The following is a 23,399-nucleotide window of genomic DNA, read 5'->3' on the forward strand; positions in this document are numbered from 1 at the left end:
AAAACCCCCAAAACAAACAAACAAACAAACAAAAAATGAATCAAAATGTGGACGTGAAGAGGCTAGCCCATCTCATGTTTTATTTCTGCTATGAAAGAATCATGCAGGCCAGTGCCTCACCTGGTGAGGTCCCAGCTACTGCCTGGTAGTACTTGATGCAGGATGAATGGCCTGGACAGGTGTACTCTTCGCTGGGTAAAAAACTGGCTGGATGGCCGTGCCCAGAGAGTGGTGGTAAACGGAGTTAAATCCAGTTGGTGTCCAGTCACAAGTGGTGTCCCCCAGGGTTCGGTGCTGGGGCCGGTTCTCTTTAATATCTTTATCAATGATCTGGATGAAGGGATCGAATGCACCCTCAGTAAGTTCGCAGATGACACTAAACTGGGGGGGTGTGTTGATCTGCTTGAGGGTAGGTTGGCTCTGCAGAGGGATCTGGACAGGCTGGACCGATGGGCTGAGACCAATGGTATGAGGTTCAACAAGGCCAAATGCCGGGTCCTGCACTTGGGACACAACAACCCCATGCAGCGCTACAGGATTGGGGCAGAGTGGCTTGAAAGCAGCTCGACAGAAAAGGACTTGGGAGTGTTGGTTGACTGCCGGCTGAATATGAGCCAGCAGTGTGCCCAGGTGGCCAAGAAGGCCAACAGCATCCTAGCCTGTATCAGGAATAGTGTGGTGAGCCAGACTAGGGAAGTGATCATCCCCCTGTACTCGGCACTGGTGAGGCCCCACCTCGAGTACTGCGTTCAGTTTTGGGCCCCTCGCTACAAGAGGGACATTGAGGTGTTGGAGCGTGTCCAGAGAAGGGCTACAAAGCTGGTGAGGGGTCTGGAGGACAAACCTTATGAAGAACGACTGAGGGAGCTGGGGTTGTTTAGCCTGGAGAAGAGGAGGCTGAGGGGAGACCTTATCACCCTCTACAACTACCTGAAAGGAGGTTGTAGAGAGATGGGGGCTGACCTCTTCTCCCTGGTGACAAGTGATAGGACAAGGGGAAACGGGTTCAAGTTATGTCAGGGGAGGTTTAGATTAGATATTAGGAGACATTTTTTCACTGAAAGGGTTATTAAACATTGGAATAGGCTGCCCAGGGACGTGGTGGATTCACCATCCCTGGAGGTGTTTAAAAAAAGGGTAGATGGGGCACTGAGGGACATGGTTTAGAAGTGGCTCTTGTCAGGGTAGGCTAAAGGTTGGACTCGATGATCTTAAAGGTCCCTTCCAACCTCAACAATTCTATGATTCTATGAATCTCGTACCTTGCTTCTACTTTGTGATGGCATAGCTTGATGTGCACCTCTCTTGGCCCAGCCAAGGGGCTGGCGTGGAGAGGGGGGACAGGACAGCTTAAGCTGCGGTAGAAGTATTTCTGCAGCTGTGTGGTGAACAAGTTCAAAAGACCTGATGAGGCTGAAAAAAATAGTTGTTTTTAGCTAGATCATATTTCTAACTGGCTTCACTGGGAAACAGAGCAGAAGCTTGTGCCAGTTTGCTGTAATTGGCATAGCAGAAGTCCAGCCAGCTGTTTAGCAGCACATTATTTAATCTTGATGATTGAGGCCTAAGACTCATTTTTAACAGAAGGCATCATCTCATCTTGCTTTTTAGAAACCTTATTTGCTTCATCTCTGTAGTAGATCCTCAGTGTAAAAGAGATTGACCAAATGGCTGTATGGCTCCTTTGCTTGCTTAAGAGAGCTTCAGAAAGGAGTATTTGTCTTAATAGACAGAAGTGTGAGCTTCCCACTTACAGCTACATTAAGTAGTATGCTCACAGTATGCATGAGGTATAAAACTACTTAATATTGCATATGAGTTATTGAAAAAGTACAGTGATGTAACTTACTCTTCAAAAGAAATAACATGAATTTCTTGACTCTTTAATTTCTGCATCCATCTGCAGCCCAGTTCAGATGGGTAGGAAAAGGGGTTGGTGGCTTTGCAGTTATGCAGCTGATGCCGAGACACTGCAAGATCCAGCCAGTGGGGTCCTGGGCAGAAATGGAGGGACAGCATTATCCTAATTGCCTTTCTGCACAACATTATGCGTCTCCTGCCACCCAGTATGCTTCAATGTTTCTGGTTTAAAATTAGCTACTTGTTAGTAGTATAGCTGAGGATTCCTTACAGACTGTGTAAGGCATTTCTGTTACCCGCTATGTGTGTCAAAAATGACTTTGGTGGGGAAGTACAAAGAGCCTGATAGTCCTGAACTCGCTGCTAGAGTAGTTCTTTAATACCAAACCCACAAGGATATGTACTGCAAAATTGCTACAGATTTTATTCAGTAGCTACCTCATTAAGAATAAGGTACCCAAACACCTTATTGTAAAAATATTAATCCCGCACTGAGCTCTGGACAGTGAAGGCATTGCTCTTCTTGTGGAACCGTGAAATTCTCTCTGAAAGCAGTTATATACCCCAAATATCTGTTGGACTGGACTTTGATAAAGCTGCTAGTAAATCTGGACTGTACTTGCATATAAAGGTCACTGGCTAGTAGGGTTATTCTGCATAATATCCTGGGTTTAGCCTACCTCGTTCTTATGTTTGTTAACCAAATACAATAGAAAGGCAATAAAAGACGATATAGACATTTGCTCTTTGAGCTGATGTCTTTAAGTCCTTAGTGTTTAGAATTCACACCAATGTTTCTTAACATGTGATCTTGGTTTTTTTTCCTTTTCCGTACGCCAGCTCACTTCCTGATCAAATTTTGAAGGTTCATGTAAGATTAGAAGGATTGGATTTGGCACTCTGGATTTGGCTTACGTGGGTGAAATTCATTTTAGTAAAAGTTCAGTGTAATTTGTCTTCCAGCCTTTATATTGACATGCTTTTTTTTTTTTTAAAGATCTTCAGCTTGATCTCTCTTTTTTTTTTCCCTCTGATTTTCATTATATACAGTATGAATACTTATTCAAGATTTTTGTGTAAAATATCAGTGGTTTGGAAGAAGTGGGTTGTTTTTTTTTTTTTTTTGTTTTAACCATCAAGTTTTTCATGCCCTCTAGAGAAAAAGTGTTGTTGGTGGGTTGGTTTATTTATTTTTTTTTTGTTGTTTCAATCTTTCAGATGTGTTCTAGTTTGCTTTTTACTAAACTGCTTGTTGGACAACAGAATTTGTACTAATTCTGACAGCTGTTTCAGATGCTTAGTTTTTTAACACATAAGCTGTTGTGAGGAGTTAGGGATTACTGTTCCTTTCTTGTGACACTTGGGGTGAATGGCCTACAGGATTTTGTTCTCAAGTACAAGACAACAATTTTGTTGATAAGTAACTGTAAGCTATTTTAAAATAATATATCCAGCAGCAAATCAAATAGATGTGTTATTAGGGGTGCCAGCCTGTCATGTTCAGAATATAATGAAGTGTACCATTCTATATTTTTATCCACGAAACCTTTGCGCAGTGATTTTTCTAAACCCCTTTACAAATAGAGATATTTTGGAGTAGGATAAAAAATTCTCCTGGAAGATACCTCCGGGATGTAGTTTTGAAAACCTTGTGCTTATGGATTCCTTTCAAAAGCGCTCATGAAAAATTCATCTTGGAGAAGGGGGAAATAGAAGTAGAAATATCTATTTAATCTGAATTCTGTTAATTTGTATTCACTGCATCCTATTTCAGAAAGCCAATTCCCAAAATAATTTTGAAGTATAGGCACAAGATAGAAAAAAAGGTAGTTAGTGAATATAGTCTTGGGACAGCGCAGTCAGAGATGACAGTTTAAAGGAATGGTATTAACTTGAAGTGCTTACTTTTGTTTGAAAATGTGGTACCTATTTATAGTCATGAGAAACATAAGCTTTATGGTGGCCACTGGGCATGAAGACCTACATTCCATCTTGTGCTGTGCTTCTGTAGCAGTTTCACAGCTGCATCAGTCCTTGGAGCACATGAACTACTGAATTCCCTTTGAAGGAAAAAGAGCACGTTCATTGTTCCTGGGTGAGCAAATGGAAGTCACTGATGAGCAGCGTCACTGCCAGGGATATATCTGAAGGTAGATGCTAATTTGCTGTGTATTGTGCTACAGTCTAATATTGCAAGTTGATAACTTGTTTAACAAATTATCATCCAGTTTAAGTGGATTGCATTAGGAAATGCAGATAATCTATACTGAGTCCTGGAGCCACTTGCTGTACCTTAGTATCTTCAAGATTTGACCATTAGGAGCTGTGTGCTGTTTTTTGTGGGTGGAGGTGGACTATAAATGCATCTCCCAAGGACAATAGTACCCTGCATAAAGGTACAATGTACCGTGGCCGGCACTATGCTTTTTTCATTTGGTTCAGTGCTAACAAAAAATATGTGTCACTGCAGTTCATACTGTCTAATTTACACTATGACATTCCTTCAGTAAAGGAAAAGAAATGAAGCATGTCGGCTTATCAGTAGAAGTCTGTTTGAATGAGTGTGTCTGCGTGGTGGATATAATTCTGCATACGATGATGTGGAATTTTTCATGGTTCTAAATGTGAGCTTTGACAATGTGAGCCTTGTATCATATTTGCAGGGAGTTGTTAAAACTGAACCTGAACAACAACATTCAGCTACTGAAAGCTTTGCATTTACAAGAAATATATGGAAATAGAGTATCAGGCAGGATGCCAACCAGCACTTCATAAAATCTAAGACTACCAGTGCCGTTGAATTTGCAAAATTCCTTAACAGAAATCTTTTTATGGGGATCCCAGCAGAATGCTTTTTTATATGGGAGTTACTCTCAGTAGGTTTAACAGCAATGAATATTCAGTGCTGATGCTGTCTATGTTGATCTTGAGAGGGAAAAATCCTTAACTTCCGCATCATGGAATCACAGGGTAGCTGAGGTTGGAAGGGACCTCTTCCTCAAGTCCACCTCCTCCTCAAGGCTGGGTCAAATGCAGCAGGTTGCCCAAGATGGTGTACAATCTCCAAGGATGGAGACTCAGCAGACTTGCTGGGCAGTCTCTTCCTGAGGTGTTTGGCCTCACTAACAGTGGGAAAGTGCCTTCTAATGTTTAAATGGAATTTCCCATAGTTCTGTTTGTACACATTGCCACTTACTCTGTCACTAGGCGTCACTGAGAGGAGTCTGGATCCATCTTCTTCACTACTCTTTACATAGCTGCTCTCTGATGGAGCACCTTCTTTTCCTCTGACCTTGGTTTTCTTTCTGTTTCTCACTTTTCTTTCCCCCTTATCTCTCCATCGGGTGTTTTCTGCACTTAAGTATTTTTTCACAGAGGCTCCACAAAATTTGGTGATGGGCTAAGCTTTGGCCTGTGGTGGGTCTGTTGCAGGGCCAGCTGGACCAACTGTGACTGGCACAGGAGAGCTCTCTACTTTCTTCCCCCACCGTCCACCCCTGCAGCCCCCCGACCCATCCCAAACCTTGCCACATACATTCAGTGGATCCATTTTCTCTAGCCTGTTGTGGTCCCTCTGCATGGCAGCACAACCATCTGCTCTGTCAACCTCTCCTCCCAGTTTTGAATCATCTGTAGAATTGCTGAGGGTATACTCTGTACCATCAGCCAGGTCCTTAATGAAAAGCAGTTCTGACACCAGTATTGACCCCCAGGTGCTCCATTAAGGTAACTGGCCTCCAGCTGGACTTTGGACTGCAGATCACAACCCTTTAAGCCTAGCTCAGCCAGATTTCAGCCACCCTGCTGTCTACTTATCTATCTGTATTTCACAATTTGTCTGTGAGGATGTTATGGGAGACAGTGCTGAAAGCCTTTCTAATTTCAAGATAAACAACATCCACTGCTCTCCCCTCACCTGTTTTGCTAGTCATTTCACTGTAGAAGGCTATCAGGTTGGCCAAGCATGATTCTCCTTCATATATATATATGCGGACTATTTCCCATCACCTTCGCGTATTTGGAAATTATTTCCAGGATTATTCTCTCCATCACCTTCCTAGAAATTGGGGTGAGGCTGACTGGCCTGTAATTCTCTGTATTCTCCTTCTTGTCCTTCCTGAAGACAGGAGTAACATTTACTTTCTTATGGTCTTTGTGAACCTCCCTTGATGGTCATGACCTTTCAAAGGCAATTGGAGAGTGGCTTTACAGTGATATTAGCCAGCTCCCTCAGCATCCATCCCATCAGGTCACATGAACTTCTGTATGTCTAGCTTGTTTCAGTCTTCCCTAACTTGATTCTCCTCCAAGGGTAAGTGTTCCTTGTTCCAGAAAAGCATGGAAGAGCTGTGAAGCAGCTTCTTTCTATAGAGTTTCAGCAAAGCTGGTATCCTAATGCAGTGGTTCAGGATGGTTGGGACCATGGTTGGGACCATTATATTGATGGAGTGTCGAATCTTGATATTTGCACTGACAGGAGCATGCCAAGCCTATCTGCTGATTTCTCACTATCTCATACAACTATCCCAAATTACTTGCAGTTATTTTTAAATGGGAAGAAATGGAAATTTGTTCACGTGAGGTGAAAGCTTAGCCATTTGAGAGTGCAGTCTGAACCGACTGCATGTTCTCTGGTCATACTAGCTTCAAGTATCCACATAGATGTGAGGGTCTACATGAAGTGGAATCGGATGAAATAGTAGCTTTAGTTATGGTTTACTTATTATAAAAGTATTTTCATTGGAATATTTTCAAATCCTAATGTCCCGACTTTTCTATTATGTTTAGTTTAAATGTCTACTGAAAATTCACTCTAGTAATGTGCATAGTTAAGCATTAATATCCATTACTTTACTTTGTGAGATATCAGTTACTCACATCTGGGGCTGGATACTGAGTGAATGGATGTTGGATTCACTGGAAAATGTTTTCCATTATATGTGTAGCTGCTAAAATAGTAATGAGCTCTCTGAAATTAAATAATAATCTTAGAACTTGCCTAGCCTGAATTGTGCATTTGTTGTACTTATATTGACACATCTTGGAGCTACATGGGGAAGTAACTTGCCTGCCTCAATCAAGGTAAAGACGTGCCCAAATAGAGGTTTTTGATTAGATTAACAGTAGAGGCTGTTCAGTTTAATAGCAGTTCCGTCTGATATTTGATGAAATTTGATGCGTGAGGTAAGCAAGAGAAAGAAGTTAGGATATTCATGAAGTATTATGAATTTTGGTTTTACAGATGCTGTCTGCTGGAGTATTGGATGTGTCCAAATATCATGCCTGTTTGAGCAAGCTACTTTAGTGAGCATAAAAGCAGAAGTTACTTATCTAAATGTGTGATTTCCCTTTCTTGAACGATAATGATGCTAAACTTAAATGATTATACTTGGTTAAAATGTAATTTACTATCTGAAATTTGGCGGAGCTCAGCTTGAAACTAAATGTGCAGTTGGTGGTTTAAAAAAAGTGACAAAAGCTGCTAAAATATTCAGCACTAAGAATATCTTTGACTACTTAGATGCTTCAGGAGCAGTGGCTGAATAGGATAGTCACAGTCGTTTTAATGCACTACAACCTTCTTCTCTCTCCCGTTATGCTGTTTGTATCATGCTTGAATGAAAATATATTTTAGTTCCCTGAAAGCCTCTTCTCTGCAGCTTTAAACTTTCAGCAGATGGGAATATTAGAGGAATGCTTTTGCCTCTGTTTCTGCATTGAAGTGAGAATGCCACAAGGCTCTGAAAGGATCCAGCCAAATTGCAGAACCGTCCTTGCCCTGCTCTCAAGCAGCCCATGCTATTAGCAACTATCTTGGTGGTGTCGGAGATGCCATCGACTAGTAGTGGGAGATCCATTAAACTATGCTAATAATTTCAGCAAGTTCTATTCTGAATTATGTAAACATTTGAGGTTAAGGAAGTAGTAGATATTCCAGAAAGGCTTTTGAATGCAAATCTGTTTCTGCATATTCATGTTTCAATGCTGACTGCAAGTGTCTACAGTAGGAGTAAAACTATGAATTGGCCACTGCTTAGCCAAAGGGATATAATCCGGCTATTTTTTCTTTAAGTCTTTCAAACTCTAGTTCATGTAATTCCCTGATCTTAGTGGAAAGAGAAAGGACCAGTTAATCATTTACTTTCTAATATTGTTATGTGACTATAGATGGGCTGTAACTCAAATTTGTATCTGAGTCTGAACTGCCTTGAGGATTTTTAGCTTGAGGATTTTTAGCTTTAGTCTTGTTTTCGTTGGTCATCAGCTCTCGAATTTACAGCAAAAAATGTACATGAAAGAATGAACCTTTAGTTTGAGAAGATTTCAAGTGCTCTTCTGTTTAAGAGTGGTTGACATAACTATCATCTCTTTAAAAATAGTATGCCATTAATGTATAGGTCAAAGGCGTTTTTTCTGTATTTTATTTAGATTCTACCCACTTCTGGAAGAACCTCAAAATCTGAAGAACTTTTGCCACAGTTTGGCTTTAGGCTGTCAACAAACTACCATTCCATCAAGAGCAATGAGCTCCACAACACCAGGTCAGTTTGTTTGTTTATTTTTATACCTCACTCCTGCAGAACAGTGTCCTCTGTTAGGATGTATGGAATTCTTTGTGTTGATGCAATGGATTCAACAAGTGACTGATGTGCCAGCTGCACTTCATAAGATACGACTGTCTTATAAAACAGGATAAAGGCTATACAGGCAAAACCAGCTATTTTGGGGATACCTTATCCTAGCTGAATTATAAAGCTGGTATAACCATATAGTGCTTTTAAAACATTTTTGTAGAGTTTATTAAGAAAATCTATATTATGACTGGACATGAATAGGCATCTTAAAACATTTTAATTCTTAATATTTGTATTTAGTCATTAAATGGTTATCTGCCTTTGCATGATTGCCCCGTTTAAAGAAAGTGCAAATGGTATTCTGTTATTTTTCTTCTTAGCCCTAAAGTCATATTTGCTGACATTGGGCATTCTCTGTAGAGCTTCCTCCTTTTAAGGATGTGTAATTAACAATGAACCCGCTTTATCCGATATCTGCAAAATGAGTTACTGCAGGTTCACCTCATAGAAAAGGAACTGTTAGTAGCTGAAGACCCAGTGTTCAAACTTCCAAAGAAACAGAATGCTGCATATGGAACATGCCTTGACTTCAGTTCTTTTGAGGAGTGAGAGTCCCCAACTCAAATCTGTGCAATGTCCCATATGGTTCGCACTTTGTTCACCCACACTTGAAGTATCTATTTCTAGTACTGTTGATAAAATAACCCTTTACAGGTGGCTTATTTTATGACTGCTTTGGTTTTGTGCAAACAGCCTATAAAAGCATCAGGGAAAACACTGTAATAGTTAGCAAGCTGTATTTATCTGCTAGATGCCCAATCTCATAGAAATGTAATTCACTGAGGATTTTTGGAGAATTGTTGACTGTAGTGTTGAAAACTGGCAATAACTGCTTTTACATTAAATGGAGTCAAGCATAGCTGGGTTTCATACTTGCCCTCTTTTTCTTACAGTACAATTTAGTGCATGCAGTGCATGCATCCATACAAAGCATGACAGGGCATTCAGCAGAAGGGCATGTCTTTGTTTTATCTGTATCCCAGTGGTGACTAATAGGAAATAATCTTGTACTTTCCTAAACACGCAGTTAAAATTCCAAGATACTCCAGTTAATTTACTATCTTTCTAACGTTTCTTATCTTGCATTAGATAAGTCTGTGGAAATAGCCAAAAATGAAATTGGCTCTCACAAAAGAAAAGTAATTTTTCCAATATTCTTATTGCTATGAAGAAACATACTGTAAATAGGCATTCATGTTTGCTGTCTTTCCAAATCAAATAAAGCAGAAAAATTCAATATAATCAGATTACCCGTAATCTGATAAAGTAGATACTTGATAAGGTATTTAGACACTTTAGAAACATTGCTTTCAGTAGGAGTGAGATGCCTAAATATCTTCAAATCTAGGCCTTAGTGTCCCCCATCATTAGAGTTTGCCTGTGAAAACTCTGAGCTGCTTCACCAACCATGTCAAAACACCTCTGTGGCACACTGCAGAGTTGCAGTATTCAAGGGCAACATCACCCATGGGATCCTCATTTTTCTTTCCCTCAGCGAAAGGGAAATGTGGCAGGATTTATTTGGACTTCGGTCCTGCTTGAAGTGAATGCTGTGGACTAAAGGAGGAAAATTAAGAAAAATGGATTGGCACTGATGTGAGCAGCTTGTTTCTGTTATGGTTAGCCTGTGGAGGGCAGTTCATGCATTTATGGCACATAGTTTAAATGGCAAAAGCCTGCTGGAGATGGGTCTAGTAGTGTTAGAGTACAGGGTTTTGTGCTCTCGCTTTTTTTTATTCCTGAGAATCTTGTGTTTCTTCAGGGAGTAGGTTGCTATATTCAGTTACAGCCAATGGTTAGGGCAGTTTTAAATAATTTCGAAGCAGGAAACTTTAAACGTTCCAATTTAATACAGACAGCATTTAAAAACAACCTTTTTCTATTGTGTATGTTGTGATGCTGCCTCATTTGAATACAAATCTGTGTGTCTTCTGCATAAGATCTGTGAAAATTTCCATAATATATTGTAAATATTGTAAATATCCATATTTTAGGTCATTGTTGTTGGTTACAACAGAATGGTAGTTGTATTTTTTCATTTTACACGTTATCTAGCCCACATATATATAGCTTATGTATGCACATTCATACATACTGTTTACACAGAAGATAAGTATACTTAAAAAAAAAAAAGGAGAGAAGAAAAAAACAAGAGGCAAACTGGTAAAGCAGTACTACTCTGTAAATAAATGGTATAGGCTAACACACTTCATGGGTGGCTTGTTCTGTCAATGAAAAAATCTGAAATGCTATAGAAAGCTTCGAGTGTTGTGCGCTATGCTAAATTTCTCTGTATTTTTACAACGTGATATGCTATGCGGAAGAAATACTTATTTCTTTAGAATTGCTTTCCCTTCATACCTGAATTGTCAGAAAGTGCATTGAAAGACCCAATGTGGAACAAGCAACAATTACGCATGTTTTATTGAAGTATTTATCTGAGGAACCTCTTGCGATAGGGTTTGTTCGCAGCACCCGCGCACGTAAGTATTTCCTTACATGATGCAATGAACAGGTCTCCAGTGTAGCAACATCTACTTGCAACAACACTGTAACCTGTTAAATTGATCTCAGCTCTTTGAACCCAAAGGGAGCAGGCTTTTGCTAATCTGTAGAGCTATAAAGTAAATGCTGAATCCCAACAGGGGAAGGTGCTGATGTTTGCTTGTTTGCTTCGCTTGTTATAAATTGTAAGATCATTAAGGAAATGTTTACATCCTGTTGCCATTGCCTGTTCAAAACTGATTTGTGTGCATAAAAAGCATTGGACAGAAAAAGAAAATACTTATTTGCTCTTATAGGGAATAGTTAACATATTGTTTTGAGAGAGACTCCTTTTTTTTCTTAATAGTTTTTTTTAAAAATACAGTGGTGAAGTGGTGAATTAATGCTCACAGATGTGTTTTGGATTTATTTGGCTCTAACTGTCTAATACTTTGAAAAAGATCTTCTGTTAACATGGTGGTGTCGTCGGGGATTGTGTCTGTTGTGTGCCCACCAGCTCAGTTTCCAAGGATTCTAACCCTTGCAAAGGCCGTTACTTTTCTGAACAGGAGATCACTTCATTTAAAGCATTTGTTGACTTAATACAGTATTTCTTACCCATTTTTTTTCAAAGAACAGCCCTATGGGGAAGGGTGGACTATAAGTATTTCTCTAAAGGTAAAGATCATGGAGGCATGATGATCTTAGGTTTTATTTTTGTACCCTGAGAAGGGGAGTAAGTCTGGAGAGATGTCATCTCTTCTCCCCTTTCCCTCTCCTGTCACCCACATCTTTCAGATTTTGTGCTTTGCTTTTCACCTTGAAATTAGAAGTAACATTGGAATAGTTAAATTAAGTAAATCCTACCAAATAACCCAAAACACCAAACCCCCTGAAGTTGTTAATGGAATCACTGGGGTAGACTAACTTCTGTTAGGGAAGAGGGGCAAGTAATGTTAATAGATGATACTAATAAATGATGAAGGAAGATACCTGGAACTCTAAACTGTCTATCCAGTTTCCAGATGCTACAAACTATTGCTAAATGGGCATCGTTCAGTATCGCAGTCCCACAGTGTTTAAAACACATACGCAGTTTATCCGCTTTCTTCCTTTTACTGTTGCAAACAGGCAGAATGCTGCTGTGGAAAGCTGGTCATTGATTAAAGCGAGAGAGCTTTTCAGCATCCTGGGGATCGTGCTGGTTTTCAAAAGCATAACAACGTGCGCCTGCTGCTAAGAACAAGTTCAGAATATGTACAGTTTACTTGCACGTAGGTGAAATCAGCTCTTTCATATATTTGTAATTACTGAATTAAAATCCTGGTCTGATATATAATATTTTGGAAATCCCTGTTCAAACTTCTTCCTGCTCTTCAAAAACATTGCTTATTTTTCCAGGTCTTAAGTATCATGCAAGAGCTGCCTGTTGCTGTAGTCAGTTGGAAAGTGATTTTTCTTTTCTTAATGAACTGAGTGGGAAGACAGAGAAGCTGTGTGCTGAATTCTGCCAGTTTCTACTTTTGGATCACTTTTCTGTCATTTTGATTCTGAATTTCTTTAACAGACGTTTGTTTGTTCCTCTTGGGGAATAGCTTGTTCTTTCTCTCTGCGAAGCTGACTCCCCCTGTTTTCTTGTTCTGCTTTGCTCCACTTTTTCATAAATCATTTTCCTTATATTAGTAAAGACTAAGTATAGAAAATGCTACAAAATGATAATTCTACTACTGTTTTAAAATAAAATGCAGTGAAAGGTTATGTTGCAGTCCAGTAACCATCTCTGCGCCAGCAGTAGATACCATGAACAGATGAGTATTTTGATGAATGACTGCGTATGTAGTTACTCTGAAATACATTTTTTCAGTCTTTTTGTAAAAACATCTAAGAGAACTTTGAGTCCAAAACAAAGAAGCAAATGAAATACTAGAAAGTTAAAACCTCTGCTTCATACAGAAACAGGTGTGTTTCGGCAGGTGTTTAAGTCCAATTGAAGCTGAGTACATGGATGTTTTTCAGACCTCTGACTGTAGACTGAAGGAATCAAATGCATTTTTTCCTTATGATGACTTTGTTATTATTTTTCCTTTGATTTTAAAAAAATAATTAACAATTCACTTATAGAAAGGCTGGATTAGATATGTTTGGTGAATTCACCGGGATTCACTGAATGATATGTTATCATAGAATACTTTGGTTTGGAAGGGACCTTTAAAGATCATCTAGTTAAGCCTCCCTTGCAACGAGCAGGGGCATCTTCACTGTAGCAGGTTGCTAAGAGCCCCGTCCAACCTGACCTTGAATGTCTCCAGGGATGGCGCATCTCCCACCTCTCTGGCCAACCTGTGCCAGTGTTTCACCACTCTCACTGTAAAAAATGTCTTCCTTATATCTAGTCTAAGTCTTCCCTCTTTTAGTTTAAAGCCATTATGTCTTGTCCTGTCACAACAGGCCCTGCTAAAACGTTTGGGCCATCTTTCCTGTAGGCCCCCTTTAAGTACCGGAAGGCTGCAATAAGGTCTTCCTGGAGTCTTCTCTTCTCCAGGCTGAACAACACCAACTCTCTCAGCCTGTCCTCACCGCAGAGGTGCTACAGCCCTCTGATCATCTCTGTGGCCTTCCTTTGGACCTGCTCCAACAGGTCCCGTGTCTTTCCTGTGCTGAGGGCTCCAGAGCTGGATGAGAAATATACACCACTCCAGGTTGGGGCTCACCAGGGCATAGGGGCAGAATCACCTCCTTCGACCTGCTGGCTGTGCTTCTTTTGATGCAGCCCAGGTTATGGTTAGCTTTCTGGGCTGCAAGTGCACATTGTTGGCTCATGTCCAGCTTTTCATCCACCAGTACCCCCAAGTCCTTCTTGGCAGGGCTGCTCTCAATCCCTTCATCCCCTACCTGTATTGATGCCGGGAGTTGCCCCAACCCTGGTGCAGGACCCTGCACTTGGTCTCGTTGAACCTCATGAGGTTCACACTGGCCCACTTCTCAAGCCTGTCCAAGTCCCTCTGGATGGCATCCTGCCCCTCAGGTGTGTCAACTGCACCACTCAGCTTGGTGTTGTCTGCAAACTTGCTGAGGATGCACTCCATCCCACTATGTCGTTGATGAAGACATTGAACAGTACTGGTCCCAATACTGAACCCCTGAGGGGCACCACTCATCACTGATCTCCTTCTGGACATTGAGCCATTCATCACTACCCTCTGGATGCGACCATCCAACCAATTAATTCCTCATCCACTGAACAGTCCACCCATCAAATCCATACCTCTCCAATTTAGAGAAGGATGTTGTCGGGGACTGTGTCAAAGGCCTTACAGAAATCCAGACAGATGACATCCGAAGCTCTTCTCTTGTCCACTGATGTAGTCATTCTGTCATGGAAGCCCACCAGGTTGGTCAGGCAGGACTTGCCCTTGGTGAAGCTATGCCAGCTGCCTCGAATCACCTCCCTGTCCTCCACGTGCCTTAGCATAGCTTCTCAGAGGATCTGTTCCACAGTCTTCCCGGGCACAGAGGTGAGGCTGACAGTTTTGTAGTTCCCAAGGTCCTCCTTTCTACCCTTTTAAAAAATGGGTGCAATGCTTCCCTTTTTCCAGTCACCGCTAACAACTATATATAATAATAGAGACCTATTAATAGGTAAGTTATCTGTCTGTTTATTGATGTGTGACAGAGCACTGCAGCTCTTTAAGATATCAAAAAGGAAAAAATAAAATCTATAAGCTCAGCCTTAACAAAATGTGTAAAAGAAGCATTCTTCCCCCACTGCACCGCCTGCTTTTCTTTAACTTTCAATGCAAAGCATGACTCAGATGCGCAGCTCAGATTTTGACCTCTTGATACTCCTTGCAGAAGTCCAAAATAGCCTGTCTGATATAAATCTTACTTTTGCCCTTACGAAATATAAAAGTTGCTGTTTATAGACTCTCTTTCTGTCTCTCTGTATATTTCTCATAATAGTTTAAGCCTGACATCCTTATCTAGGTGTTTCTAGGTAAAATCCCAATAATTCACAAACATGAATGAAAATTTTGGATCCAAAACATGTTCTGCCACTGGGGATTTAATATACAAGACAACCAAATAATGAACAAAATGCTCTGTGTATGCATTCGATAAGAAGGCATCATCTTGTTTACTTGCCAGTAATTAAAGTTTGTAAATACATTCAGCTACCTCCTATGTTTGGTTTTTTTTTCCCCTTTTAGAATTGATTTATGCCATTTGTCATTAAAATTGATGGTCAAAGCATTAAAGTGTCATGGTCCTGCTGTCATTTGTGCGTTTACACTTGTGTGCGTTCATGGAGGTTTGTCATTTTGTGTGCTAACTCTCAAGTTTTAAGTAAATAAATAATGACAGCACAAGTCAACTAGCCAGTGTGCTGTGGGATTAGTTACTGTTTTTTGCAGATTCAGGTTAACTGAAGAAATCAACTCTGGAGAATGTTTTTTGATATAACTTTGTGGTGCTTTAACATGATGTATGCATACAGACTTTAACTTGTACATACATAAAATAATTCCTATCTCTTCAAACAGATACTGTCCTTGAAAATTACTATTGTATTGATTTTTCCTTTCAGGAATCGCTTGTTAATATCGGCCACCAGATGTTTTTGTCTGGGAATTTGTCTTTCAAAATAACTGTGTTGTTGGTCTGTGTAGCCAAAACATGTCTTATGTTTTGAGCAGTATCTCTTTTAACAGCGAAATTAGCTCTCTGGGAACAAATTTTGAAAGGTTTTTCAATATGGTTTATAAAGCTTGTAAGGATTCTTCAGGAGGACATTTTAAGTATATAATTTCTCCTCAGTGTTCACTTAGACAGTTAGAACATGCACCTCTAGAAATAGCAATCAAATTTATTGTCCATCAACAAAACTCAGTATTTCACTGTCCTTTTAGACTTGTCAGATTTTTGCTCTGATTAGTTCATTAAACCAAGATGGCACAGTTACACTTTCACTGGAGTCTAGCAAACAAGCACAACTAAATTTAATTTAAATCAATGTGGCAATATGAATTGAATAAATTAACCACACAGTCATGCTTATCACCTTCAGGATCATTACTTAAACGGCTTTTGGGTCCCCAGCTAGTGTGCTTTGGTATATCCTGAATAAAACCCAGAGTTTAGTAACAGAAAAAACCTGCTCTGAGCAGCTCTCTTGCTATGACAGTGCTGGGCTTTCAATGCAGAAGTATTCTGTAAATCATTTTCCATGCTTTATTTTTTTCTGTATGCTGAAGGCTGTATCTTCAGGGTATGTAAACTGAGACCGTGCTGAATTTTGCTAGGTATCAGGATATAACTGGTTCTGGGTAAGCATCTGCTTGGGCATGAGTGCAGGACAGATTGTACAGAAGGACAGTTCCAGGTTGAAAGAATCATCCTCAATGAAATGTTTATTCCCAGTGGTATCTTTTCAATGGAATTAGCCTGTGGTGGTGTTCAGTGTGCATAAAGGTGTTAACAGTATGGAAGGGGCAGCAAATACTTCTGTTAGCTGTTGGGGAAGTTAGGGTTTTGATTTTGCATCTCAGAGCAACACAAAAATAAGTTGTATCTACTCGGATATTAAGTATCAGGTTTTTGTTAACACCTTATTATATATCAATATTCTTGTACGCAAGTTATCCATTCCTCTATGCTTAGCATTACACCAGATATAATCTGCTAAAAATTTTTTTAAATGTTCTAGAAGAGATTTCAGAATTCTGTAAAATAAAGCTAATGCCATATTTTATGTTTTAAGTAGATATATATATACTTTCAATAGATAAATATATACTTTCAATAGGTAAAGATATATATTTATATTTATATTTGAGTGACCTTAGTAGAATGCAAATCAGAAGATTGCATTCTATAGAGAGTGAAAACATGGTGTTACAACTTAAGTCAGCTAATATGGTTTTAAGAAAAAAAGTTTTCAAACAAATGGTTAATGGTTTTGATGATAGAAATCTTGCTCGATAAGGATAATTGTTGAGGAATATAATTAGGCTTCTGTGGTATGTGACAATCTGTTAAAAATAACACTATCCAAAATTATTACAGCATTAAATGAAACAAAAACTGGCGAACAGATCTCAGAAAGCATTGTGCACAGGGAAAACTGTTATCCCCTGAAGGTTTTCCTAGTAGATTTCTGTAGGAATTTATTATTAGTTTAACATTATTCAGTATTTTTATCAGTTATCTAGAGGAAAAGAAATATTAATTCTGGTAAAACTAAGATCAGTTATACTAGAATAAATTTGATTATATAAGGTTATATAATCCCACTTGATAAAGTAAATTCTTTTGAAAAATATGCATTTTAATAAAAAAAAAGTAACAAAGTATGTAGCATTTAAGAAGAGGAGAATCATAGAATATTGATTAGAAGAGACCTCTAGAGGTCCTGGAGGGCTATTGCCAACACCGGATCAGGTTAGGCTGACTGTAGATGAGCCTGGAGAATACTGAGGGCTGGAGATTTGAGAGTTTCCCAGGGCATCTTGCTCGAGTACTGCATGGTCTTTCTGGAGAGAAGCCTGAGCCTCCCAAGTTAGAATTTGCGGCCCTTGAGCCCTTCACTGTCATCTAACAGCACTGAGAAAAATGTGCCTGCATGATCTTTGTAGCACCCCTCCAAGCAGTTGCAGGTAGCTCTTAAACCAGCGCCATAGTCATCTTCTCGCCAAACTCCGCTGCCTCAGCTTCCCCTTGCAGGTCGTGCGCTCTGGGTCCCTGACTTGATAGTCCTCTCTTGATAGCTCTCCACTAAAGTTTTTCACTGTCTCTCTGTACACAGGAGACATGGTAAACACCCTGAGTGACGAAAAGGGAAGCTACTACCCTGCAGCAGTTAATAAAGCACGCGGGCTTTGTTATGTCGTGGGAGCTGAATGCTGCGAGTAATGCTACTGCTTTGGTGGCCAGGTCCAGTGTTGGGGATGGAGTAGGCAGAACCTTTGGGTAAATCAGAAATGAGTATGTCTTAGTTTCCTTTTCAACACAGAAAAGAGACCTGGGTAGGGTCAAGCAAAATTTTCTTTCACCCTTCATTTAGACTAAGCGAAGAAAGCTGTTCTTGGAGTACTGGTTCTAATTCTGATAGTGACACCACAGAAAAGGCTTTGAAGAAGAGTTTACAGAAATAGTGCAAGGTGTGGAAAATATACTTTATTTAAAGAAGCTTCAGGAATTCAGTCATCCATTCTATTTTCTTTCGCGGATTTTTTTTTTTCTTTTGCTGCTTTGTGACTGATGATTCTTTTTATATATATGAATGCTAATGTGCTACATAAGATGCTTATTCCTAACAGGAAGATTTAATGATATCATATGCCTTTAGCCTGGAAGCTGAAGCTAGACAAATTCAGATTAGTAATGGGCTCCTTTTTTCAACAGTGTTGGTAATTCACCATTGGAATATGCTGGATAATGATGAGAGCCTAATTCCTTGTGGCTCATTCTTACAAGCTGTAAATCCCAACAAGCCACCTAGAAGTTGCTTCGATTGTCACTAAATATATGACAAAATATTCATGTGTTTTTGCTGAATAGAAATCTGCCGTCACTCTGAGTAAGTCTGGAAAGCCTCCAAACTTAGAAGTTTGGATTCCAGTCTCCCAGGAAATATTTAACCAACTCTGCTTCTACTACGTTATTGCCTGTATTTCTAAAATCATTGTGCTTTCTGGAAGCTTACGCAATGGGAGCATCGTACATTGCCTTAGAAAAGCTTGGCTTCACTTGGTGCAAACTCTTTAGTGTAAACTGTAAAGCCATCCCTAGGTGTATGAATTTGCTCTGGGAACAAAAATACTGTGTAATTCCAAAGCGAGTCAAGATCTGAAGCCGCTCAACGAAAGAAATGTCTCTGCTCCATCTAATTTCAGCAAGTGCCATGTGTCATCCTGTATTCCAGTTCCACACAGCCCAGGGCCTAGATATTCTTTTTTGGGGGATCACTGCCATCTTTAAACTTCCTGCTTATATAGCTGGACCATCACATAGTCCAAGGAATACAATGTATGTACCAAGTTTGAGAAATCCTGATGCCTCAGAGGGTGGACCAGTCCTGGCTAAGTGCAATGTCTGCCTCTACTCTTCGTGTTCATTTGTTCCTTTTTCCCCCCCTTTTTTTTTTCCCCCCTCCTTTTTCTTTTCTTTTCTTTGATCTGCCCCCAGCGTCTGAATTTCATTCTCAGTCTTGGCATACCCAGTAATCTGTTTGATCTCCTACAAACATGGCTTGTCTAGCATGCTGTTTGGGGGGCAGTTTGGGGTGTTGCTTTCTTAAAAAGACTTGACTAATTATCTTTCAGAGGCTATAAAGTAAAATTTAGGCTCTCCAGGTGCTTCTTTGCCATATTCTATTTGGCAGGTAAGCTGCTGTCAATGCTCACATTTCAATTTGGAGAATTGCTTCTGTGGTATCCAGATAAACAAAAAAAATAATCCTTTTCCGATGTCATTATTAGCAGGGTTCTTTATATCTGAAAACACAAATATTGTGGAAGGTGCTCGTGGTTCCCTGCATCGTTGCAGACTTGCTTTACCTCCTGAGTGATTTTACTCATCAGATAGCTGTCTCACTTCAGTCATTTACTAAACAATTCAGTGTCAAGACTTAATGCTGCGTGTCTGTCGTAGTGGGGGGAGAGGGCAGGACAGAGTCACCTCTAGGGCAGGGGAGCAGGCAGGAGCCTGGGGGCAGGGCAACTGCAGGATTCAAAAAGCCCCCAAGGGGAAGGTTACATTTTGAGAAATTACTTTTTCACTGGCGGTGCCAGAATAAGCAGCTCTAGTGACTGCCTGCATGTTTCCACTATTCTTATTGACTGCTTGGTCCTGCCAGGTATATTTATTTGTGCGGCTGCAGGATAAAACAGATTTGGGAACTGATCCAGGCTCAGCTGTTCCTGAGAAACAGCCTGGATTGGTTCCTCATTGTGGTTTACTACATAGCCACACAATCAATGGTATGGGCAAGGTGAGGAAGGAAGAGGAAAAGAGTGTTTAACTCATGTATTACCTTTGAAAGAAATGATCACGAGTGATCCTTGAGCAGGAGAAGCATGGTCGGCCTCCAGAACTGTGGGATTACCTAGCCTTAGGTAAAGCTGGAGAGAAATAGTAAGGACGTTTTCGCATGTCTTCACTTTACTGGTCATTTCTGGTTTCGAAACTTAAATTAAGAGTTCCCAGTTCTGTCCACGCCGAAGTTGGAGGCTCAGTGAACATTCTTGGTTTTCAGCTCTGTAGCTGAAAGAGATGACCACCATGGTCACATCGTCTGTCATACAGTGTACCACTTTTAAAGTGATACTTCAGCATCTGACTGGTAGATATTCTTTCATATTTATTAAGATAAATGCAATACAAAGCAGTTAGAAGTACATGAAATATGCTTTGTTGAAAGATCGTGCAATTAGTATTTTCCTGTGTGAATTTATAACGTCTACATTTTTTGTGACAATCTGTTCTAAAATGTTACATTATGCAGAAAGTTAGATAAGACACCGTGAACAAAAACTTTTCTTTTAGTTTCTTCATTCATTAGGTTAGCTGCTTGAATGTTGATAATATTGAATACCCTAAAAAAAGGTGTGTTTGCCAACCCTTAATTTTTTCCCACCCACACACTGCCTCCTAATTTTGTCTCTAGCAGCCCAGATGTGTTTCTGCAGAATAAGTGTTTCTGCAGTGATAATTATGACACTTATAACAGGTAATTTGCAGATTAGGTAACTCACAAAAAGTGGGACTGTTTTGTAGCACCTTAATTTTGAAGCTGGTGACAATTACAAAACTTCATTACAAAGTCTGAAATTTTATAGTGTGTGCAACATCTTAATCTATAAATTAAGTACCACTTTGTAGCATTTAGCAAATGAAGGTCTAAAGGGACCTCAAGGTATGATTTAGTTTGGGGGAGAGGGGCAGACTTTACTCCAGGCAATGATGTGCATGTTGTGGGGTAGATCCAAGTTCTGCTGAACCAATGAAACTCATGGTTTCAACCTGCTTCAGGTCATATTTAAAAAGAAATAATTATCATTAGGTGGAGGGAGGGCATCTTCCCCCTCTACTGTGCCTTGGTGAGGCCACACCTGAGTACTGTGTCCAGTTCTGGGCTCCCCAGTTCATGAGGGATAGGGAACTGCTGGAGAGGGTGCAGCAAAGGGCTACCAAGAGGATTAGGGGACTGGAACATCTCTTTTATGAAGAAAGGCTGAGGGATTTGGGTCTCTTCAGCCTGGAAAAAAGACGACCAAGGGGGGACCTTATCAACACTTACAAATACTTGAAGGGTGGGTGTCAGGAGGATGGGGCCAGGCTCTTTTCAGTGGTGCCTAGTGACAGGACAAGAGGTAATGGGCACAAGCTTGAACATAGGAAGTTCCATCTAAACATGAGGAGGAACTTCTTTACTCTGAGGGTGGCAGAGCACTGGCACAGGCTGCCCTGGGAGGTGGTGGAGTCTCTGCATCTCTGGAGACATTCAAACCCACCTGGATGCGTTCCTGTGCAGCCTGCTCTCAGTGACCCTGCTCTGGCAGGGGGGTTGGACTAGATGATATCCAAAGGTCCCTTCCAACCTCTGCCATTCTGTGATGTCCAAGATAGACAAATGCTTGTATTAAAAGCTAACAATACAATGAGTTCCACAGTCCCCCTCGATGACCTGTTTCCATGCGTGATTATACCTAGAAACATATGGTTCCTATTGTTTCTATTTATATTTCTACTAGTTATATCTATTTCTGTTTAACATTGCAGTTTAGATATGCAAGATTTGTAAACTCTGAGAATTTTGGTCAAAGTTTTAATGTGGTCTGAAACAGATCAACACAAAAGATCTTATTTTGGACTGTTGCTCACTCTGAGGGAGGATTTCGAAATCATATAATCCCTAGATAATGCTTTTTCTCTGTCTTTTTAATTTTTTTTTTTTATATTTTATTAGTTATGACAAAGCTGAGCAGCTGTCAGGGGCCCTAGGATAATGCCTAATTTTGGTGGGGGTTGTAGTTCTTGGGGCTGTGATGTGTGGTGTTGCTGTTGTCAATCTCAGTGTCTGTTCAGAGTTGTCTCCCTTACAGGTGCTGGCCTCTGGCTGGGAATTCTGGCAGAAAGGGAGGCGACCTGAGACGGTTTGACAGAACTATTCATTAAACATGGGATATTTTGAGTTTAAAGTTTTTGGTTTAACACTTTGGCATCTTCTGCCAAAACAAAGCATTGAGCTATTTTAGTATTTCTGAATTCCTACCCAAAGGGCTCTTTGTTATGAATTATAGTTACTGGCTGTTTGATCTGATGACGTGAGAGCTAGTGACTGCTGCCATGCTATTTTCCCCGCTCAGTTGTTCAATGTTCTTCTCCTAGGATAGCATTTGCTAGTGGTTTTTTCCAGTCTTCTCTTTACTAGATTGCAAAAATCCATTTCTTTTACATTTTCGCATAGATCACACTTCTACATCTCTTCATATTTTCAGTTTTCTCTTAGATTCTTAAGGTGCCACCTGGAAGTGACAGGAAAATTTCTGTTGTATGAAATTAAAATTATTGTTTGTTACTCTCTCATTGCTTAATAACCCTCAATTTGCAGACACAGTCACTCTCAGGTGTCTGGATTATGGATTAACCATAATGGTTCTGTGCCCCTCAATAACTGACTGTAAGACATTGCCATGGCAGGAGTGATGTGGATGACAACGGCTCACACGTGGCTTCCTTTCTGTACTGCTGTTTAAGGCTGCATCTGTGCTCTACAGAAATTTCAAAAAAGCCTCTGCAGGTTTTTCAAAATTGAATGTCCATATCACCCATTTATGGAAGTTACACATTGTCTGTATTCTTCATTCTTCCTACACTGCGAATGGGGAACGATCTGGCATGAGTGGGAAATTCATGGAGGATTACTGATCCGGGGCATGGTGGAGGAAAAAGGTGTTTTCTGTAAGTATGGAGACCTGTGAGATACTGTGTGTGTTCTATGTTGTGTAACTCGCATCACTTGCTAATCAGAGGGGGAGAAAAAGATACGACCATTTCAGGAAATGGTCAGCTCTGGCTTGGGAACAGCCTTAGCAATCCTGTGTCTTGTAGAACACGCAGCCCATGCTGCCTGCTTTTAAACAGATCTTCTTGTTAAGGATAGAGGGGGTTGTGATGCCAGCACTGTATTTCTAGATAAACTAATTAATAGGAAGAAGCATGGCAGAACCCCTGCTTTAAAAAAAAAAAAAAAAAGCATAAACCAGTTTGAGAAACACAGCTACTCTGTACTTTGAGTCAGTACTACTTTGAGGCAGGACCCTGCAATAAAGGCCAGTGCACAACAGACAGACTTTCAGCTGCAGGAAGAAAACAGACATCAGCTATCTTTCACAGCTTCTCCTATGGTGCTTGTAGCTG

The 23,399-nt window shown here is 40.2% G+C and overlaps 1 protein-coding gene across 2 annotated transcripts in view; it reads left to right on the forward strand.

The window, feature by feature from the left end:
* HDAC9 (histone deacetylase 9) overlaps window positions 1-23,399 on the forward strand; it is a 487,213-nt gene that overhangs the window by 30,361 nt on the left and 433,453 nt on the right. For both annotated transcript variants that reach the window (XM_063324965.1, XM_063324968.1), the window contains exon 2: window positions 8,290-8,402. In XM_063324965.1, coding sequence (XP_063181035.1) covers window positions 8,384-8,402 — 19 coding nt within the window. In that variant the 5' untranslated portion in view covers window positions 8,290-8,383. The remainder of the gene's footprint in view (window positions 1-8,289; window positions 8,403-23,399) is intronic.

Source organism: Chroicocephalus ridibundus, chromosome 2, assembly GCF_963924245.1.
Source record: "Chroicocephalus ridibundus chromosome 2, bChrRid1.1, whole genome shotgun sequence".
Lineage (NCBI taxonomy): Eukaryota > Metazoa > Chordata > Aves > Charadriiformes > Laridae > Chroicocephalus > Chroicocephalus ridibundus.